General features: G+C 39.7%; 1 protein-coding gene across 1 annotated transcript; it reads left to right on the forward strand.

Moving 5' to 3' along the window:
• Nucleotides 1–3,048: 3,048 nt before the first annotated feature.
• LOC132136687 (single-minded homolog 2-like) lies at nt 3,049–20,399 on the forward strand. The gene is made up of 10 exons (XM_059547266.1): nt 3,049–3,475; nt 4,718–4,800; nt 4,908–4,997; nt 7,215–7,323; nt 7,422–7,507; nt 12,775–12,974; nt 13,835–13,941; nt 14,399–14,546; nt 15,424–15,794; nt 19,995–20,399. The coding sequence occupies exons 1-10, from the start codon at nt 3,301–3,303 to the stop codon at nt 20,357–20,359; spliced, it is 1,734 nt and encodes a 577-aa protein (XP_059403249.1). The 5' UTR covers nt 3,049–3,300; the 3' UTR covers nt 20,360–20,399.
• Nucleotides 20,400–23,865: the final 3,466 nt, after the last annotated feature.

Below are 23,865 nucleotides of genomic sequence, written 5' to 3' on the forward strand. Positions count from 1 at the left end.
GCTTTCCCTCCCTTTTTGTCACAGAGTTTCCTCTAAATGTCATTCTAAGTTGCATGTGACCTGAGACCCACTGAGGAGAACCCTGCAGGGCTGGATTTGTACCGTGAGTCTGAAGAAGAGCTGAACGCCTGACAGTGAGAGATGATAATGAGGTAAGTAAGAGGTTAATAAGAGTCCTTCTCTCTCTAACCCTGTCTGTCTTACAGTCCTCGCAAGCAACGCTTCCTAGCTTCTCCCTGCTGATCTGAAACAGGACGGCGGTGTCTGTGGATTTCTACATGCTATTGAGGCAGGCTGGTTTTGGTCTCCTCCTGCATTTTCCATCCAGAGCCGGTGAAGTTCATCCATCAGTGGTGACAGGCAGAGAGAAAGCGATAGCCCAGTATCACAGCCAAACCTCCAACACAAATAAATGTAGGGACTGTGCTCTTGCGCGGGCCTGCACACTCACGCCATTTATAAAGGCACGCTGCTGTCCGCAGGAAATACTCAACACACAGTGTCAAATGATGACATAAAATGTGCAAACTGCACCAAATGTGTTCCAGTCCGACTTCCAGATCACATGAGCAAATGAGCAAATGCATAACGGTTTTTATCAAAGCTCTTTACAAGCAGCTTTCATCTTGGCACAGCAGCACATTTATAAAACTACTTAATAAAGCACTTTATACATTTTCAAATCAACTCATTCTTCACACTTTATGATCCATAAACACTAATAACTGCTGCATTACACAATGTTTTCACAAACAAGAATGATACTCTACTGTTCTCACTGAGTGAGAATGTTACACACTCCATATCTACATTACAGCAAACAATATTTCTGAGATTTACGTTTTTGTATAGATGGGAATGAAATTGAATTGAATTGATATTTGCCTAATTCTGCCCTGCATGCGTTTTTGTTGTATGCCGGTGCACGTGTAATATATTTTTACACAGTTCTGCATGCAGGGTCTCAATTGGATGTTTTTCCCATTTGGTGAGATCTTGATTTGGATTGGTCAGTGGACCCCACACCTCACTGCCAGAGAGTGCAATGGGCTCAATTACTGATTCTAATATTTTCAGCCAAATTCTAATAGGGATTTCTATAGGACACTGCCGTTTTATGGCGTAGAAGGCCCTGCGTGCTTTATCTCTCAGTTCATTCACAGCATGATTAAAGTTTCCTGTGGATGTGATTTTCAAACCCAGGTAGTTGTAGTGTGGTGTGTGTGTTATCTGGTCAGTGCCTAATGTAAATGTGTGTTGTGTTCCCTGGGATCTGGATCTTTTCTGGAAGATCATGATTGTGGTTTTCTTCAGGTTGACTGTCAGGGCCCAGGTCTGGCAGTATTGTTCTAGCAGGTCCAGGTTCTGCTGTAGCCCTTGTTGAGTGGGAGACAGCAGAACCAGATCATCTGATGTGTGAGGTGTGCAGTGTGAGGCCAGGGGCTGCGGATCGCTCCAGACTGCTCGCCAGTTCATTGATGTAGATGTTAAATAATGTTGGGCTTAAGCAGCAGCCCTGTCTCACACCACGCTCTTGGGAAAGATACCGTACGTTGGGTGCCGATTTTTACGCCACATTTACTTTCAGTGTACATTGATTTGATAAGGTCATAGGTTTTACCTCCTGTGCCGCTTTCAATAAGTTTGTAAAACAGTCCTTGGTGCCAAATTGAGTCAAAAGCTTTTTTAAAGTCAATAAAGCATGCATATATTTTACCTTTTCCTTGGTTGACATGTTTTTCAATTAGAGTATGTAATGTATAGATGTGGTCAGATGTACGGTAATTTGGTAAAAATCCAATTTGACTTCTACTCAGTACCTTGTGTGTGGTGATGAAGTCTAGTAGTCGAGCATTTATTATGCTACAGAATAACTTTCCCAGGTTGCTGCTCACACAGATGCCTCTGTAGTTGTTAGGATCAAATTTATCTCCGTTTCCAGATGTCAGGGAAGTGAACTACACTTAGAATCTCATTGAATAGTTTTAGAATGGCCAATTGAAATTTACTGCTTGTGTGTTTTATCATTTCATTTAATATCCCATTTTGGTTTTGGTTATCTTTGATTGCTAATTCTAGTTTTCCCACTCTGTTTGTACTTTATTAAACAGTGTTTGGAAATGACTTTCCCATATTTCTCCATTTTGGATTGCCAATTCTTCATGATCAGTTTTTTTCAGATTGTTCCAGTTATTCCAAAATTGGTTTGTGTTCACTGACTTCTCAATTATTGTGACTTGGTTTTGGGTGTATTGTGCTTTTTTGGTTCTGAGTGTATGTTTGTATTGTTTTAGTGTTGCACAGTAAAGAAGGAGGATCTCTGTATTATTTGGATCTCTGTGTTTCTGATTTGACAGTGTTCTCAGTTTTTTGCGAGTAGTTTGGCAGTCCTGATCAAACCAATTTTTGTCATTTTTGGGTATTAGATTTTTTCCAGATTTTGTTTTCAATTTGGATTGTTTTGCTGATTTTTCAAATATGTAATTTAAATTTTTGACCGCAAGGTCTCTCTCTCCCTCTCGCTCTGTCTCGCTCTCTCTCTCTCTCTCTCTCTCTCTCTCTCTCTCTCAGTCTCTCTCTCTCTCTCTCTCTCTCTCTCTCAGTCTCTCTCTCTCTCTCTCTCTCTCTCAGTCTCTCTCTCTCTCTCTCATTGGCGATCACAGCGCCTGAATAATTGAATGGCTGCACGGAATCTACGGACTCTGAGAGGAATATTCAAAGGACTAAAAATGACAATTAAAGATTTCAGGAAATAAACACGGGCTTAAGAAATAGAGGACTGGAGAACATGGACGCACTGAATAGACGATCACCGTAAACTCCTCTTTACTATTTTTTACTTTTATGCTGATCGTCATGGATTTAATAGATGTTAGGATTATTTTAACACTGTAATTTGCGTTTAAATCAAAACGCCATAGCGCGTCGAATTCAAAGGCGAACGTGGCGCTGAAATGCAATGCTCAAGTTCAATTCCCTTTCTAAAGTTTATAAACAGTGATCGGAATCGAAATCTAAAGCGACAGGACTGGCTGATTATTGAAGGACTTTCAGCGTGTGAAGAACCAGTGTTACAGGAGATATCCAGTCGTTTCAATTAATTCATTCATTTTAATTCACAATAAAGCCCAGGACTCTTCGTGCCGAACAAAGGCATCAGTAGCCGATCTTTCAGTTCAACAGAAACAGAAAACACGCAGAAAAACTAATCATAAACCGAGTTTAGCGTTCTAGCGAGCGACCATGATCATCGCGTCGCGTTCTGTTCGAGACTAGCCGTGTCTTCTCCATGTGTCAGAAATGAAGGAAAAGTCCAAGAATGCTGCGAAGACACGAAGAGAAAAAGAAAATGGAGAATTTTATGAACTGGCCAAACTGTTGCCGCTGCCCTCGGCCATCACATCTCAGCTGGACAAAGCGTCCATCATCAGACTGACCACAAGCTACCTGAAGATGAGAGCCGTGTTTCCAGACGGTGAGTTACGATCCGATTTCAGACCGATTTAAAGCAGACACTTCACCCAAATCTACTTTGAGCACACTGATCTGCAGTTTATCTTCTTATTTTTATTTTATGATGTTTCAGTTATTAATTTTTAAAAGGCCGGACAATTTAATCGAATTTACCATAAAACATTTTAAAACCATCATTTCGGTTAAGTTAATTAGTTTAATTAACTTAACACGAAGTCTATAAATTTAAAATAAAAATGCTTAAAAAATAATAGGCCTAATAATGAAAATGAATATAATATCTGAATTCGTTTTGATCAGATGTGCTCTGCGTGATGAAATGAAACTGGTTACGATTCGAGGGAAACCATCTGAAAATACAATAATAAAGCTGTAAATGACCTGAGGTCTAGAAAATCATTTATAGCCGAAAATAATCAGCACACATTTAAAATCATCGCAGAAATGAAAACCTTTTTTTTTCTGAGTCAACAGATATATTTAAAATGTGTCATAACAGATCTCAAATTGTAAAATGGATAAATATCTCATAAATTGAAGGAAAAAAGAATATATATCGGATTACATAGACGCTATAGAGTCTATCAAATTAGGACGAATTAATGTTTCTTCTTTGCCTGAATTACCTTTGCTAAATTCTAATTAAACTCATCCAATTGATTTCTTTGATTTCCGTTTTCGGCTACGTGGAAGTTTAGATAACAATATTAAATAATGCTGTATACAGTTAAATATAATGTGCTGTTGTAAAGAGTAAATTATTATATTGTCAGTTTGTCTCTGATGGACTTGATAACACGCAATAATATAAAATACGTAATAATCATACATTTTAGTATTTTGTTTAGCCTTTTAAAAATGTTTCTGTAAAAGACTTTTTAAAATGACCTTTTAACAATTAATCTGACATTAAATCGACAAGCTCGGAATGGTAAATATTACATATTTATAATATATATTAGCCTATATAATTATGATTGCGGCTACAGGACAATGTTAGGCCTAAATAATTTCCCCCAGATTCACAACGCGAACTTGACAGATAAATGTAATTAACATGTGATAAAGATTTTGGTCAGTCTTTGATATTTTTGTAAGCAAAATCTGAATGAATTCTTCCCAAGCCACACTGTATCAATGTGACAGAACTCTGTTTGTGTGATGTGTAATGAAGGTTTTCCCAGGACGTCGCTCCGTGTGTAGGTCAGTATTTGAGTGTGTTTGTGTTGTGTTTGTGTGTGAGGGCTCGGAGAGGCCTGGGGTCATTCAGCGAGGGTCAGTCTTCTGGACATCATGGCCAAAGATCTGGGATCTCACCTGCTGCAGGTGCGAGCCTTTAAAACAACTTTATACTTTGACGCTTATTTCTTGAACCGCGTCGGATGATAATGCGAATTAAATGTTTGTTATTATGCTCTGGTTTTATATTTCAGACGCTGGACGGGTTTGTGTTTGTCGTCGCGCCTGATGGTAAAATCATGTACATTTCAGAAACAGCTTCGGTACATCTGGGTTTGTCACAGGTGAGAGTTTAACATGAAACCAGGGTCAGTTCAGGGCCACAGTGATAACACACTTCAATACACACATAACTGAGACATTACGTTATAATTCTATCTGGGGAATGTGAAGTGAATTCATGCACACTTTTGTTTGCTCCTTATCTTCATTTATGCTTCTCTTGAGAAATTCAGTCTAGTCTGAAGTCTGAAAAAAAAACACTGGGCTTCTGCTTGTTTAATAAGTTTAAATTTTGTATCTGGGAATGTAAAGAAACCAAACACATTCAAATTGTGTGTTTATTTTAAGAAAACCAATGTAGAATTGAATTAATGGATAATACTTAATACTTATACTAATAAAACTAATTAAAACTGTTATAGTGTTATGTTTAGATTTAATTTTTAATAATTTTTTTAACTGTGATGACATTTATTCATCGACTTTTACTGCAATATAAGAAAGCCCTGCATAGACTCTAACTGAGATAGTTCTCTCAAAGTAATTTATTATTTATATATTCTCTCTCACATTCTTCTGAAATTGTTTGAGTTTCTTTCTTCTGTTGAAAACAAAAGAACTTTGATAAACAAACAACTCTAGTGCCTGTTGACTTCCACTTCATAGTCAAGAAACACCCACACTTCTCAAAATTTGGTTTGGAAGCAAATTAAAGTGTGGAAATTCTCATATTCTGGGTGAATTATTCCTTTATGAAATGTGTCTGTGCTGATTCAGTACTTTAGTAATATTAGCATAGCTTCATAAAGTGTTCGGGCCTTGTGCACTTTACACTTTCCAAATTTCATTTTGCTTCTAAAAATGAGCAAACACAACACACCCCTTCATCTGATGAGAGACGCATGCTCTAGTGTCCTAAAGACAGCAAACTGCATCAGACTGGAGACGACGAGCAGGACAATCAGTCTCTTTGAGGAACAGACCCTTCAGAAACTTCTCCAACAGCTTCATCTGAGCAGTGAAGAGAAGAATCCGCTGCTGCTGGCCTTCAGGAACATCTGACACCTCAGAAGAAAGGGAACAAGTCCTGCAGAAAGCATGAGATGAAACCACAGCTGAATATTTCAGTGGACTCTTTTCATATGCGGAAATAAACCATTGCAGGAAAAACAATGTCTATAATGGGAAACTCTATTTTTGTTCTTGCTTTTCCACCAGTTCACAAAATAGGAAAAGAGATGGACTACAGCAGACAGAAGAAACAAATATATGGAAATCAGTGTTCGGCATGTAATCCCAGAGATGTGTGGATTTGGGTTGAGGGATTCCTGAATTTGATTTGAACTAAAAACCGATCCAAAAACAAACAAACAAAAAGTCTTTATTAGAACAGTAATTCAGTCACTCTAAACTAACATTAAAACGGAAAAAAATGCGTTTCTTAGAGTCAAGAGATGGTGTCCAACATTTAGTTGAGGAGCATTATCACGTGTTCCCTTGCTTTATAGAAAAGATAAACTAAGTCTAGTTTGTAGGCCCAGAATCTATATTCGTGCTCCTGAAGATCTCCACGGGTGAGCTGAAAGGAAAACGCTGTTTTTTATAGTCAAAGCAGCAGCGGCCGATCGCAGATGATGCTGTCAGTGCGGGACACCTGTGTTTGCCGACGACTGAGCATTCAAATGCGCTGGTCACTGCAGAACGACAGCGTGAACGGCTGAGACCGAGACTCTGTGCAGAGATGAAGCGGAGCACACAGTGAGAGTAAAATCGAAGCTAACACTTTCAGTAAAGTGCGCATTCCTGCACGATCGCGCCGCGCCGCTACAAAGAGCAGATTAACGCGCCGCGTCGCAGCTGCGCAGAAACTCATTTGTCGCTGAAGTGCTGTGGAGTGACCTTTCCTGTGTCTGGTGTGCCCTGCTAATTTACACACAAAAATGGATCAAAGTCCAGCACAGAATCCGCTTTTGTTTTCACATGCAAATCATGTTTTTATACACGAACTCTTTGCAGCGGGAATCCGACTGTGTCTTTGAGATGGACGCAGATCAATTTCAGACAAACAGGAGCTTAGCTTCACACATACACACAAAAGCCATTTTTGTGAGTTGATGTAATCTTCTTAAATGACACAGATTCTCATCTTGATCTCAGCTGGGTTTTGCCCACTTTGGAGCTATTTGACTGATTTCTCTTTAGGCCGCCTAGCAATTATCTGGAAAAAGGCAAAGCAGCATGACTGAATGATGGTTCAGAATGTGATGTGTGTGTTTTAGGTGGAACTGACCGGTAACAGCATCTTTGAGTACATTCATCCATCAGACCACGACGAGATGAGCGCCGTGCTGAGCGCACACCAGCCGCTGCAGCCACACTTCCTACAGGGTACACACACACACACACACACACACACACACACACACACACACACGCGCGCGCGCGAGTATTAAATTCATGTTCATCACAAAGCTGATGTGTTGCAGAGCTGGAGCTCGAGCGCTCGTTCTTCCTGCGCATGAAGTGTGTTCTGGCGAAGCGCAACGCGGGACTCACGAGCGGCGGTTATAAGGTGAGATCGTCTCTCTTCATCTGTACTAATAAACCATTGAAAATAAAGCAGATGACAGACAGTAAAATTATATTCTCAGGGTTACTTTCCCGCGGGCGTTATTTTCTGCGAGCTCATCTCAAAGCCGAGATTTGAATTGCAAATGTCATCAAGTCAAAACATTTCTCAAGAGCTCGAGTTCACATGGAGAGCCACTTTAGAGCCTGAATCGCTGCCATTTCACTGTCGACACTGTGCAGCATGAACTGACCCTCTAAGCTGATCTGATTAAATGTAGCAAAGACTCGTTTGAACGCGAACCGCGTATTTGAATACGTCATGAACCGATGACATTTTTACCGTGCGTCTCCACCCGCTTCATCAATCAGGCTTTGGAGATTTGTTTAAAATTTACCTTGGTAATAAACAAGTGGTTTATGTTACTTAGAGAATAAATCTGGCTCTGGATTCAGAGGCGGGTCAACAGGACAAAGAAATGTGTGGTGTGTGTGTGTGTGTGTGTACTTGTTTATGCTACATTGTGGGGACCAAATGTCCTTACAAGCAGTAGGGGAACCAGGATGTTTCTAGTACATAAAGTTCTGGACTGTTTTAGTGCCTAAATCACAACTGAATATACAATAAATTTCTACTTATTTGTAATTGAGATATTTGTGAATTAGATCAAATAATACTGAGTGAATATGACATTTTTGTATTATTCCTGACCTCCAGGTATTTTGATAAAGGGGCTCACTTTATTGCTCAGTCAGCTAGGTTCTGGTTCTCAAAACCCCCAAAAGCTTGTTCTCCATCATTGCATACTCATAGATGAGATATGTAGATAGTGATAACAATGTGAAAAAATCACATGCCAGAATGTAAAATAAGTTATTTTATATGAGATTCCATTTGTGCCAAAATTATGTCGACATGCTGTCTGTCTATGCTATGTGTCGTCTCAACTTACTCCTGTCACCTTTCCTAGTCGCTGCTATGCATCGTTTCCCTCTGTCGTTACTATAGGTGCGTTCCATTCGACAGGGTCCCTACACAGTGTTCACTGCTCCCTACTCCCTGAGCACGGTATATCAGTTGAAGTGGACTTAGCTTTAGCAAGAATTAGCTTTTACATTGTTAGTTGCCCGTTCTGACTGGCGATGACGTGCTGCGCGCAATGACAGTTGGGGGATAATCGCTCTCCACTTCCTGTGAAGTGATGTATCGATGTTCCCTTATTCCCTGTGCTGTGCGCAGTGCCCTTCGAACTGAACATGTTCGCTCCCTTCGGATTGGAATCTCACTTAAGATGGCGAAATACCCTGTGAAGTCCACTTCGCAGTACACTTAAGGCCCGTTCACACCTAGCACGATAACTATAAAGATAACGATAAAGATATAGTTCTAAAAATCTTTCTCAATATTAAAGAATAGCAGAGTCCACACCACAACTATAACGATAAAGGCACAGAGAAACGATATCGTTGGAATCACTTTCAGAATGATTTTTTTTTCCTGATGAACAATAAAACATTGCCAACCAATCAGAATCAATCCTGCTGTAATGAGCTCCAGAATTTAAAGCAGCAGACGCGCGTCCAATACTAGAATAGAATACAGTCTAGAATACACAGACAATATCGTTCGATGGTGTGGATGCTAATATCGTTATCTTTATAGTTATCTTTACAGTTATCGTTCTTGGTGTGAACGGGCCTTTACGGTCGAATGGAACGCACCTTATGTGTTGTCTTGCATGTCTATGATATGCGTCGTTTCCCTCTGTTGTTACTATGTGTCGTCTTCCATGTCGTTGCTATGCACCGTTTCCCTCTGTCGTTACTATGAGTACGGTGTACATTTTAGGACATCCTCAGACGGTAATTTTACTACTTTGCCAAAATAAAAGCTCGCTGGTTGCAATATGGTTAACTAACTTTTTAAACGTGCATACATGACTCTCGAAATGCATGTTCTCTTCCCTATATAACTTAATTAGTGTAACATTTGAATAAAACTGTTAAAATATAATATATCAGACACTGCTTACCTCCTTTTGCCATCAATCAACCATTATACAGCACTTCCTCTGAACGGCGTGCGTGTGACGTCACATGGGGCGGGGGAACGCGATACTCCACCTGAGTCCGTTTCGTCTGATGCCTAATTGTATGAGACCTGACACCTGACGTCGTTTTTCCTGAGACCTGACACTTTTCAGTCCAAGGCGCGATGCCATTTTGTTTGATGATTGAAGCCTTTTAGTCTGAGGCATGACGCCTTTTCATTTAGACTGAGGTCTGAGGATGTCCTAAAATGTACACCTTACACATAGAAACAACAGAGGGAAACGACACATAGTAACGACGCATAGCATAGACATGGAAGACGACATAGTAACGACAGAGGGAAACAACACATAGTCATGACACATGCAGCATTGACACGCAAGATGACACAGTCAAATGACAAGGAAAGGTGACAGGAGTAAGTTGAGACAACACATAGCATAGACAGACAACATGTCGACATAATTTTGGCACAAATGGAACCTCATAATTTTATGCATTTAAATTTTCATTTTCATTTGTACTTTACAAATTAAAAATAAATAAATAAATAATAACTAGTGCTCATGTTCTAGTATACATTCAGATTTATATATTTAGCAGGAACTTTTATCCAAAGCAATTTACAACTGTGGAATACATCAAGCTATTCATCTTAAAGAGGCAAATAGACACAGGAGATGCTTGTAACACCAAGTTTCAAGCATTGTCCAAATAAGTACAAGCTAGACAGAGCTAGAATTCTAAGTCAATTAGCGTCAAAAGAGGTGAGTTTTCAGCAGTCACTTGAAGATTGTCAGGGATTCAGCATTCCGGATAGGGATGGGAAGATCATTCCACCAGCCAGGAACAGTGAAGGACAATGTTCTGGAAAGTGATTTTGAGCCACCACGAAACATTGCTTACTAGCAGATCTCAGACTACTGAAGGGGATGTAGATTCATAGTAGTGAGCAGAAGTAGAGGGGTGCTGAGTCTGTGGCTGTTCTATATGCAAGCATAAATGTTTTGAACTTAATGCAAGCTGTAAGTCAGCTGGTCCTCAAAGGTTACACCAAGATTTCCGACCGAAGTTGTTGTAAAAGAACCTAGTTGGATGGTGAAATCATACTGTACAGTTGGAGTGGCGGGGAAAACAAGAAGCTCAGTCTTTGCCAGGTTGAGCTGTAGGTGATATTCTTTCATCCATGCTGAGATGTCCACCAGGCAGCCTGAGATCCATGCAGCTACCGTTGGATCATCTGGTTGAAATGAAAGATAGAGCTGTGTGTCATCAGCATAGCAATGGTAGGAGAAACCATGTGCCTGTATGATGGGACCCAGTGATGTCGTGTATATGGAGAAGAGGAGGGGTCCAAGAACTGATCCCCGAGGAACCCCAGTGACCAATTGATGATTCTGTATACCTCCCCTCCTCAAGCCACCCTGAAAGACCTATCAGTGAGATAGGATTCAATCCAGTGGAGTAAAATCACTGTGATGCCCAGTGATGAGAGGGCATACAAGAGGATCAGATGATTGACAGTGTTAAAAGCAGCAGATGGGGGGGGTCGCTCGCCGAACACCTGGATGATATAGAAAATCGAGGTCCAAGGAGAAAATTTACGCATCATTGGCCTTGTTGAAAATGCTGAAGGAACTAATCCGACCACATATCTTCAGACTTGGATCCCAGAGTTCCTCGGCATTGAGACAAATACGGGGATGCTTAAACTGAAGAGATCTCATCTCATTTTTATGCCGAAAGCCGACGCCAGGGGTAGGCCTCATCCGCTTATTGTTTGCTTCCACAACTTTCAGGATAAGCAGAGGGTTGTGGATGCCAGCAGATGAGCAAGAGCCTTTTGCACTGAACAGCGCTTTGTTGGTGCGCATCGTTCCCCTTGTTATGTGGGAAATACCCCTTGTATATGTATGGTTCACGGTTTTCTTTTTTTATCCTTGTTTTTTTTTTATATTACTTGTTATAATGGTCAATGTTGAAGCTCGGGCAGGCTCTTTTTCATTTGAGTACTTAATTTGTTACTTTATATAAAGGGAGGAGTAGTTCCATATCTCTGTATTTGCTCTATACATAAAAATTTGCTCTATGCATTAATGCTGGGTAGTAAATTAAGAATATGTACTTGGAATGTTTATAATCAGAGGGGATTTTAACTGCCTTAACCCTTTGATGGACAAATGGCCTGTTAGAAATCCCTTTGATTCTAAGCAGTCAAAGGCACTAGTAGCTATCTGCGAGAACTACTATTTGGATGTTTGGCGAACTTTAAACCCCACACAAAGGGACTTTACCTTCTATTCTGCCCCACACAAATGTCATACAAGAATTGACTTTTTTCTAATTAATAATCGGTCAGTTGCTGTGAGTTGGGTAACATTTTGATATCAGATCACGCCGCTGTATATTTAGACTTATTAGTTCAGGGAGTCCCACAACGGACAAGGTGGTGGCGTTTTAACCCTAGCTTAGTTAAGGATTCGGCTTTTCTCCCTTTTTTTGTGCAGAACTCAAAATATTTCTTTCAATTAACTATAAGAGATGTTAGAGTGTTGTTGCGAGACAACCGGAATGTACTGAAAACACATGATAGAGGTGGAAGGGAGAGTTCAGAAAGGAGTGTGCAAAAGAGTACTTAAGTGCGTCGCCTGGTTTCGTTGCTCAGTTAAAGTTGCACAGGTAAAGTCGCAGGTCTTTACACTCATAGGTCTTCACACGAGGAGCCTGAACACTTCCGCTGACAGACAGCAAACAAATACACAGCCACCCAACACTTCAGAGAAAACAGCTATGGCCGCCTTGTTAAATTAGCATACCCAAAAGTCTATAGCAGGGCAACTGCTCAAATCTAAACTAAGTGCAGGAACGGAGCAATATGAATAACAAAAGCTCCTTCTTGGGCAATGGCTATTACTCTAGTTACAAATAAAGTGCACTCTGCTTACTTGTGCATTAAATTACAAATAAAAAAAAAAATACATATCAGATTGTGCCTTATTTGATTTCAATTTGCAGAATAATCTATTAAGTGCCTTTGAGAAACGTTCTATAAATCGCATATACACGCATGTACAGTTAGCAGTTTTCTTCGATGTGAAGTTAAAGTGCACATCTGAAAGTCACCAGTTTGATGTGGATGCAAAGAAATATGGCTTTTCCGCATCTTAAATTCATCACTTGTCGAGAAAAAAGCGATAAAAAATGCGTGTGTGTTTGCAGGTGATCCACTGCAGCGGTTATCTGAAGCTCCGTCAGCTGCTGATGGACATGCCTCTGTTTGAGTCGTGCTATCAGATCGTGGGGCTGGTGGCGGTCGGTCAGTCTCTTCCTCCCAGCGGCGTCACCGAGATCAAACTCCACAGCAACATGTTCATGTTCCGCGCTAGTCTGGACCTCAAACTCATCTTCCTGGACAGCAGGTGAGCTTCACTCCTACACACTACAGTATCCCACAATGCAATGTGCTTAGTGTGACCAGGGGTTCTGAAGGATTCATGAAGGCAAATTTAAGTATTTTTCTGAGCAAGTAAAGAAAATGTAAAGACTAAAATAAAGGGAACACAATATGTCAGTACAGTCTCTTAATGCAGTGGTTCCCAACCACGTTCCTGGAGGCCCCCCAACACTTTATGTTTTCCATGTCACCTTAATCAAACACACCTGATTCAGATCATGATCTCATTAGTAGAGACCTAACCCTGTCAGACAAAGGAGATATGCAAAATGTGCAGTGTTGGGGGGCCTCCAGGAACGTGGTTGGGAACCACTGTGTCTTAATGCAAATGTCTTAAATTTGGAAAATACAGCTTACAACAGATCTCCATTACTTTATAAAAAAAAAAAACTTAGCTGTGATTTTCATCCATTAAGTATTTATGGGCAATGCTATATAACAAAGAAGAGTGCAGCTCATGTGTGCTCAGATATTAAAACACGATGGACGTCTGAGGTGAACATCGTACAGCGATCTGAACACAAGGAGCTTCTTTCGTGAACACAGTTACACATTTACATTTATTCATTTAAGCAGATGCATTTGTCCAAAGCAACATAAGAAGTGCCAACAGTAGAAAATTTCAAACATTGTCTAGATCAGTACGATATAAACCAGGATATAAATGCACAGATGATGATATTTTTGAGTGGGTTGTAGTTAAGTGCTCAAATGCTTCTTGAAAATGGACCAGACAGCATGAGATTGAAGATCATTTCTACAGGGAGGAGCGGTGAATGGAAACATTGTTACAGGAGGGTAAATGCAGTCTTGTTTGTGTCTCAGGGTGGCTGAGTTAACGGGTTACGAGCCGCAGGATTTGATTGAGAAGACTCTCTACCATCACGTCCACGGCTGCGACGTCTTCCAGCTGCGACACGCGCATCATTTACGTGAGTCGCCGCATGCGGTTCCTCTGTGCTTCTCAGCCATGTTCCTCGAGCTCCACCGACACATATTTCTCTTATTCTACAATTATTGCCAGTTTGTATAATATTCTGAGTTTGTATTTCACAGTTTTTACTGATTTCGAGGAACACTGAATGTGTTTTTGAGTAAACACATGTTGATATATATTGAGTCTAGAACTACAGTGAGATCATGTTCACACTCAACACTGAGCTGACTCCTGATCTCTGTCTCCATGGCAACACCAGAGCTGTCACTCAACACATGAGAAACAGGCATTACTGATCTGAAAAATAACTATTATTTCCTTCTAAATTAAAAAGTAATTAATTACTGGTTACTCAAAGTATTCCGATTACTTAACTTGCGTAACTTGTATTCCATTACCACCAACCCTGTCATTCAGTCGTATGTGTGTGTGTGTGTGTGTGTGTGTGTCAGTGCTGGTGAAGGGGCAGGTCACCACCAAGTACTACCGAATGCTGGCCAAACATGGCGGCTGGGTTTGGGTGCAGAGCTGCGCCACCATCGTTCACAACAGCCGCTCATCTCGTCCACACTGCATCGTCAGCGTCAACTATGTCCTCACGTGAGTGACCTTTCACTTCCCTCACAGCACTTCTGTAGGACTCATGAAGGGAAATATATGACTCTTTAAAGCCCAAAACACACTACACGGTTTCCGGCTGTCCCAGACACGCATCGTGAACCAATCGTGGTTCCTAATCGGCGCTCTTATGTCATACAGTGAAAGAGGTTCAAAGATAGCCTACGATACAGCATGATGTTTGCACAGTGTGTTTGCTGTTACGATCCACATTTACTGTCCAACCACTAAAAATTGTGACATGAAATCAACATCAACGCCACGTTGCGTTAAAACATAAAACTGCTTACCTCAGGCTTTTACTGTATAATAACTTTTACTCTATTTTCTGATCACACTGCAAACAAAAGAAAATCTTCCTCTGTATTTCTGTCTTCTTTTCCAGTACAAACATTTAAAAATCCTTAAATCAAGACACGGGATGCAACATGACAGCAGATAAGAAGTCTTGTTTTATGAAAAAGAAAAAAAAGATAGAAATGAAGTGAGTTTATAATTAAAATGAAAAAATATCTGCCAATGTAGTCTGAAAAATCAACTTAGTTCAAAGGGAAACAAGTTTTCATTCCTCACTGACAGATATTTGTTATTAATCAAAGTTTCACAGAAGACTCTTCATTTTGCATCTCCAGTAAATTCATCTTGATTTAAGGATGTTTAGATATTTTACTGGAAAACAAGACAGAACTACAGAGGAAGAGATTTAGAGATTTAGCAGTTCTTGTGATATTTAATACCACAACTACATGAATTGAAGACTTTCTGCTCTTATTTCAGACCTTAATTTATGGAAGGGTGAATTAAGACTTGTTCAGACCCGCAGAAACCCTGTGTTCACGAATGCTGTGTATCTCTGCAGCCATGTGGAATATAAACAGATGCAGCTCTCTCGGGACCAGAGCAGATCCAGACCGTCTCTCTCATATAAGACCTCGAGTCTGGCGGTTCCTCAGGACTCACGCAAACAGCTGAAAGCCAAAGCAGCCAAAATCCAAAGCAAACCCAAAGCTCCCCCGTATCCGCAGGTAAGAGCGCTCACAGGCTCACCCGGGAACGGTTTCCAGACCTCTCTGCATGCTGATGAAGCGGAGTGTCCTTCGTGGAAGTCGAGTCCCTGCAGCCTGCCATCCTGTCAGCAGCAGATGCACGTCCCCGAGCCGTCCTACACACACACACCTGCGCAGACACACCTGTCCCGCAGGGAAACACCCTGGAGCTGCGTATACTCAGGTAACAGCCCACACACACCAGAACCACAGACACTTTCTGCTGCTCTTAAATCAGAGCAGACTTTTACATTCATAAAGTCGTGGCATTAAATGTTGCATGAACTGCTAAATAAATCTCTTCCTCAGTATTTCTGTCTTGTTTTCCAGTACAAATATCTAAACATCCTTAAATCAAGACACGTTTACTGGAGATTCAAATGAAGATATTGAATGAAGAAGACTTGTTTTCTGCGAATTTTAACAAAATTAAGTGAACAAATATCTGTCATCAGGGAATGTAAACTTGTTTCTCTTTGAATTAAGTAGATTTTCTGACTCCACTGACAGATATTCTTGTTTTAATCTTAAACTCACTTCATTTTTATTGTTTTTTTTATAAAACAAGATTCCCTATCTCCTGGTATTTTGTTTTTCCAGTGTATCTTGACTAATGTATATTTAGACATTTTTTACCTTTATTTTATCAGATAAAATCACACTGAGATAAAATCTCTTCTACAAGAGCGTCATGACCAACACTGTCAGTTACACAAAATTCACATGGATCTAGCAAGTAACATCTATCAAACAGAAATAAAACAACAAAAAGAACCAATACATAACTAAATCAAACAAAGCATCTAAAACCCGATGTTTCTCCCTCCAAATCATTTAAAATCACGTCAAAAACCTCCAATAAGACCAGCTCCCTAAACTTCAGCTTATTTTGTAGATTATTCCATTTCTTTTTTCCCAGTTCAGTGCACACTACTGGAACGGACAGAAAGAAAAATTATTTACATAATATAGTTTAGTAATTTTTGTATTTATGTTCTGTAAAATGTATTAAAACTAAAATTAGAAATAAGATGTATTTTCAAACTGTTGCTAATACAACCCGCTCTGTGCTCCCACACATTTAGAGAACATATTGACATATTTTGTTGATTTCAATATATGCCATTTTCTTTACTTGGTCTAAGAAAGGTCTTTAAAACTACTTAAATTTTACTTTCAGAAATCCTGCCGAAACCCTGAGTGACAGATGGACAGATAGTAGGGGTGTAACGATTAACTCTTTAAACATTTTCTGGATGCAGTAATTCTGCAGTTTCATATGCATGAATGATATGAAATGATATGTTTTGGCCAATAGTTGAGATAACGCTCTAAAGATCGAAGGTACCAGCTTTAAAGTTACAATCTTAATCAAGTGATTCGCAAACCTGCTCAAAGTCACAAATTGGCTCAAAAGATTCACAAACCCTCACCGAAGTTCTGACCTGAATCAAATGATTCAGGATCTGATTGGAGGGATACGAGATGCAATGGTTTAACCAGCGGCTGCTGGGACCCGTTTCACTAAGGAGGTTCAAACAAATCTAAACTTAAACTCTGAGTTGACTTACCCTGAGATGGGAAACTCTGAGTTTTCGGTTACAGAACAGCTGAAATTAGTTGGTTTAATCAACTCTAAATTGTCTGACTCTGAGTTAAGCGCGTGCACCACAACTATAAAAAGACATTATCAATGGAGCGCCGACATTATAATTCCAATTTATTACAATTTACCATATAAAAGTAGCAGCCCTATGCAACAGGCTAAGTGTAAATAATAATTAGATGCTAGTTATACTTTATACTGGCAGATACATTTGCACCTCAGTATTGTTATACATTAACAGGACGCAATAATATCAGATTGTAAATTATTATATTTATTCAAATTATACATAGTTGTATCATTACTAAACACTCGTTAGGTACTTTACTTCCACTTTTAGAAAATGTTGTTCATTTTTATTGAAAATAAATTCTAATGTGACATGTGATGGGAAAAGTGAGAAGAACGAGTTCGGCAAAAGCCAGACTCTAACCCAATCAATCGCGTAACAAGCTAGTTTCCGTGCCCAAAACATTACTGCCTACACCACTGAAGCCGTTATTTACATGTGTCGTATTTAACCTTATGTGTGGATGGAGGGCGGAGCTACAGTAGATTTGCACTTAGTAAGAGACTGGAATAATCTGAATAATCTTGTTTTCTATTTGCATTAAGATTATTTTTATTATCACACTGGCATATAATTTTACTTAATTTTACTTTACTTATTTATTTTTTATATTTGTACTTGGGGGAGGGGGGGAGAAGAAAAAAAAACACTTACCGTATCTTCTGGACTATAAGTTGCACTTTTTTTCATAGTTTGGCTGGTCCTGCGACTTAGATGCAACTTATTTATCAAAATTAATTTAACATGAACCAAGAGAAATCATTACCGTCTCCAGCCGCGAGAGGGCGCTCTATACTGCTCAGTGCTCCTGTAGTCTACACTGAAGACATATAGCGCCCTCTCGCGGCTGGAGACGGTAATGTTTTCTCTTGGTTCTTGGTTCTAAACAAATGCGACTTATAGTCCAGTGTGACTTATATATGTTTTTTTCCTCGTCATGACATATTTTTGGACTGATGCGACTTATACTCAGGTGTGACTTATAGTCCGAAAAGTACAGAAGAGCATTTTTCCAGCGTGCATCAATGAAGTGTTTAAAAAGGGGGAGGAGAACGAAAGAAACTCTGGGTTTATCGAAGAAAACCTGCTCCTTACCAGGTTAGGTTCATAGAGTAAGTTACCATGGTAACTGACTCAGAGTATAAGTTACCTCTCTTTCAGAAACGAGCTTGACTTACCCTGCTTTCTCAGGTTTGACAAACCTCCCATTCTGAAACAGAAAACCTAGAGTTTCCCTCATTTCAGGGTTAACATACTCAGAGTTTTCACTTAACCTCCTTTGTGAAACGGGCCCCAGGTGCTAAAATATTTTGGGGGGTACAAACAAACAGAAACACAATGTTAATACAGTGACAGTGTATCATTACTGCTTAGCTAAAAAAATGGAAGTTGAAACTTCAGCTGCTAAAGCATAAAATAAGATACCATGAATCAGTTAAATTAAGTTTAATGTGGGTGTATTATCAGTAAAGTAACCATTAAACATGTAATAGTTCAAAAATATCAGCCATTTATATTAATGTGACTCAGAGATGAAGGCCATAATACTAAAGTCCACACGAGAGAGGCACAGGACATCAAATCCTTTAAGATCTTGCGATGATCGCCTCATGTTTAACTGCATTGTTTCAGTTTTCTTCTGTCACTGTGACACAATGCTTCGGTGACAGGACTTTGAAATAACAAACAGGGAAACCAATAAAAGGCATGACTTGCCAACTCCTTCCAAGCTCCGTGATCTGTATTTTTTTCTTCTTCTTCTTCCTCTTCTTCATTTGAATGCCTTGATAAAAGATAAAAACAATACTGATGTCTAAAATCAAAAGTGGGAGGGTCTGGGACGCAGTGCTCTGCACCTTGAGGACAATCTGAAACGATCCAATCAGAGCTCAGCCTCAAGTCACATGCATTACAAAAGTTTAGGGATCTTAAAGACACCCATCTGTCCAGCGCCTCGCACACACAAAACAAACGTTCTACAGTGTTTTTTTTTTTTTTTAATACAGTAGGTGCAAACAGGACTGCCAGTTGAATAGTAGGAATATAAATTATGCAATTTCCTGATTATTTTGCAATATATATTTAACTTATTGTTAACATGTGGCTTATTTAATATTGACGAGCCGCCACTGGGTTAAACTGATTCGAAAAGCTCAGTTTCACCAGCACTACATGCTTTTTTAAAATCATGACAAGCAATATTGAAATTAAAAAATTAATGGCTATTTTGATCTGTTTTTTGCTAGTGAATCGCCTAAATTTAATGATCAAAGTAACAAGTCTAAATCATTTTGAGAGGTTTCAAACAGAAAACAAGATTATTTTACTTACCCCACTGGCAGATCATTTTTTATTGTTTCAAGCAAAAACTCACTTAATTTTGACTTTTTTTCAGTTTTTACTTTTTGATTTAATAATTGTTTGTTATTTTGGCTGGAAACAAGAAAAACAAACTTAGCTTGAGCTTAAATGACTCCCTCAATTGAATTGGTTTGTCTGTTCCTCTGCTCTTTACGTGTTCAGTCATGTTTACACGACACTGTCAGCACGGCTACATTAACTGAAATAAGCCAAAAGAGTATAAAGAAAGCAAGAATGATCTAATGTGCAACAAGCGGATAAAAGCGACTGCCAATTGCATAAATGTAAATGTTTGATTACCTGCATTACTAGACGGCAAGTCTAATGGCAGCGACTCTGTCTGTCAGGTTCGGCGGGTGACGCATTCACAGCCCAGCTGCTGCAGAGCGGCTACAGACCCGACGGGGCGTTTAAAGAGGAGTCGGGTCAGAACCGCAGCAGCAGAGAGCATCAGGCGCTCCAGGGCTTCGGCCAGCAGACGCAGAGATGCAGACTCTCAGACCAGAGCCACACAGAGGACAAGAGACTCCTGGTGACCCAGAGCCGAGTCTCTCTCAACCTCCAGCACGTCTGGGCCAAACACGTCCCACCAGGACCCTACACTCTCAGCCACTTAACGGATGGGTACCGGGCCGAGGAGGTGCACCGGACCCAGAGCACCGCTGGCCCTCATTACATCAGCACCTCCGTCATCATCAGCAACGAGAGGTGACCCGCTGCATTTCTGCAGAACCACAGAGCATCTGTTCACAAGCGCAGCAGCAAGACTGACACAGGATTCTACAGCCATGACATCCGGAGTTCAGAGGAGGACACGGTTCAGTCATTAAAGCCTCCAGATGAACCTTATATGTGACCCTGGACCACAAAACCAGTCGTAAGGGTAAATGTTTGAGATACATAATCTGAAAGCTGAATAAATCATCTCTCCAGTGATGTGTGGTTTGTTAGGAGGACAATATCTGTCGGAGATACAACTATTTGAAAATCTGAAATCTAAATATTAAGAAAATCATCTTTAAAGTTGTTCAAATGAAGTTCTTAATGATGCATATTACTAATCAAAAATTAAGTTTTGATATATTTACTATTAGGTTTCTTCATTGAACATGATGTTTACTTAATATCCTAATGATTTTTGTCATAAAAGAGAAATGTATAATTGTGCCTCATACAGTGTATTGTTGTGTATTTCTACAAATATACGTCTGTGACACTGATGACTGCTTCTGTGCTGCAGGGACACATATTTGCTGTGTATCATTGTTCACTAAACTCAGATATGCAAGATATAATCATCCACAGTTTTTGAAACATGCTTTTGTGCCAACATTTACAAAACTAAAATATTTAATCTAATTTAGCTATGGCAAAAAAAGGAAATGTTTCAGCAGGACTTCTGTAAAAATATCAAAATGTAAAGGTGCAGTAAGTGATATCTGAGAAAGGGTGAAAGTGGATCAGACAGAGCGCCAACACACATCTGTAGCCAATCAGCAGAAAGGGGCGTGTCAATTCATGAAGGGGGAGGGGCATGGCAGGTTTATATATATATATATATATATGGCACATTTCAAGTGCTTTACATAAAAGAAATTAAAATAATCTTATATATAATCACAACAATAAAAGCAAGGATTTTTACAACTTTAAATTGAAAATTTTATTTAAAATGAATTAAAAGAGCTAAGAATAGAAAAAGGATTATACATAAAATACAGTGCAATCAGTTCGGACAGTGCTCATTCAATAAATGCACGGCTACACAAATGAGTTTTGGGTTTATTTAAATGCATTTTAAACTGCATTTGAATGAGGCTAGTGTTTTAAATCATCTGATCTCTTCTGAAAGCTGATTCCCCATAGTTTGTTTTCTAACTGACTTGATCCTAAAGATCTGAGTGATCTGTTAGGTTTATATTCAGTTAACATATGTGTTATATATTTCGGTCCTAGGCCACTGAGTGATTTATATACGAGTAAAAGTACTTTAAAATCAATCGTAAATGTAACTGGAAGCCAGTGTAAGGACCTGAGGACTGCTGTGATATGCTCAGATTCTCTGGCTCTAGTCAGAATCCTGGCAGCAGCAAAAGTGTGTGTTTTCAAATATGAACAGCTTTCTCAGAAACCACTTTACACTAGTGTTCGACTGGAAGCACTGCACAGACCGACTGGTGTAAGCAATTGGATCACATACCATTTTGAATTACAACGGTACTTCTCTGTTTTTCGTTCTGTGCAGCGCTGATTCAAGTCGAACACCTACTTATTGTACCTTTAAAGGAGAAGTGTGTAAATCTATGCGACTAAACTGATTTATATCACCCACATAATAATGTACAGTATGTGGAAAATAATGTGTTTTGAACCTTAAACCGCATGAACATTTTTGGAAAAACAGTCATTTATGGTCTGGTTTTCTGTTTAACAACCAATCTTGCAGGTTTCTAACCGGTCACTCTCTTCATATTAAGCTGCTATAATGAGCACATTTAAACTGCTCCACCATTGATTATTTATGGTGCAAACCAAGAGTCTAACAGATGCAGTGGATATTACTACGTAGAATGACTAGTTTGATTAGAATCTCAATAAACATGAGATGACACACATGAGCGTGTTGTGTCGTGACTCTCAGAAACAAAATATTGAACAGAAGTACTGATTTTCAAAACTTTCTAGGCTGTTATTAAAGTTATTATTGGAGCAGGAACTTTCCCATTCTGTCTGAGAGAAGCTGGCACATGACGGATTGAAGAAGCGTGTGGAGATCTAATACTGCTCCTGCAGAGGGGTAATACTCGCTGTGTTTGTTTGCTGGTGAAGACTGCAGCTTTTTATGATTTAGAAGAAGAGCCAGCGTCTCCAGGGACAGAAGACTGGAGTCTGGTATTATGCAGCTGATATTAGAGATGATAGATTTGGTTTGACCTTCAGGGAACCTCCAGCTGAAATTGTTTAACAGGATATTGTGGATGTGGCGTTTATGGATCGGAGGTGAGCTATTTGCTTAATGATTTCTAAAGGTTGTCCTCTCGTTTACTCGGCGTCATCAGTTTAAAAATGCTTTTATGGGTGAACACGTCCCGCCAAGTACCGGACCACCTGGAGAACCGTATCGGGGATTTAATAAGACCGAAGGTGCTTGAATCTGAGGAAGTGGGAGGCGATGAATGGGTTTGTAATGAGGTGAAAGATCTCAGACCGTTTAGTGAAGCTCCGAGGAATATTTTCACCTCATCAAGACGAGCCTAAAGCACAAGGTGCAGATGACAGATGAGCTGCTGCTTACAGACGACTGATGAATATGACACTGCCAGGAAACCCCAGACACACACACACGCACAAACGCGCACGCGCACACATACACGCGCGCACGCACACACACACAAACGCGCACGCGCGCACACACACACAAACACGCAAACACAGACACACAAACGCGCGCGCACACACACACACAGACAAACACGCACACACAAACACACACACACAAACACACACACACAAACACGCGCACGCACACACACACATTCACTCACTCACACACAAACTCTCAATCTCACACACACACCTGTGCATGTGACAACAGATCAGTGTCAATAGTTTAATTTAATTTTCTACAATTTGGGAATGTCTTCTTTAAAAGCAATCTTCTTTATCAGTTTATAAACCACGAATCATTAGAACATATTCAGTGATATTTATATGAATATACAAAATCACCTCAAAACAAGTATGCAACCAAACTAGAATTACAGACAAGAGCACAAGTTTCAGTTCACTGAGAATGAGGCCAGTGTTGGGTTAATAAACCGTAATCCACGACAGATCACAGTTACCTCTCTACACTTACTCCACACCTTTACTCTAAAACCAATCTGTTGTCCTGAAGTGTCTCCCAGATCGGCCCACCACAACTACAGACGGTTGCTACTATCTCACAATATTACAGCAATACTACTGCATTTATGGCAGAAAACATCACAAATGACAAGGTGACCCTGCTGTCAAAAACAATAGAAACCATCACAGAAATTTGAATGATTTCCACTACAAATACCACTATAAACTTTACAAATTATCAACTTTTAACCATTAAAATCATTAAATAATAATTTCCTGTAGTATGTTTTGGGACATATTACATTAGGATTTAGAAGCTTTAACAAAAGCCATGATTAGACTGTGAACAAATACCAGTAGAGTCCAACA

This window comes from Carassius carassius, unplaced genomic scaffold (genome assembly GCF_963082965.1).
Source record: "Carassius carassius unplaced genomic scaffold, fCarCar2.1 SCAFFOLD_100, whole genome shotgun sequence".
NCBI classification, from domain to species: Eukaryota; Metazoa; Chordata; class Actinopteri; order Cypriniformes; family Cyprinidae; genus Carassius; species Carassius carassius.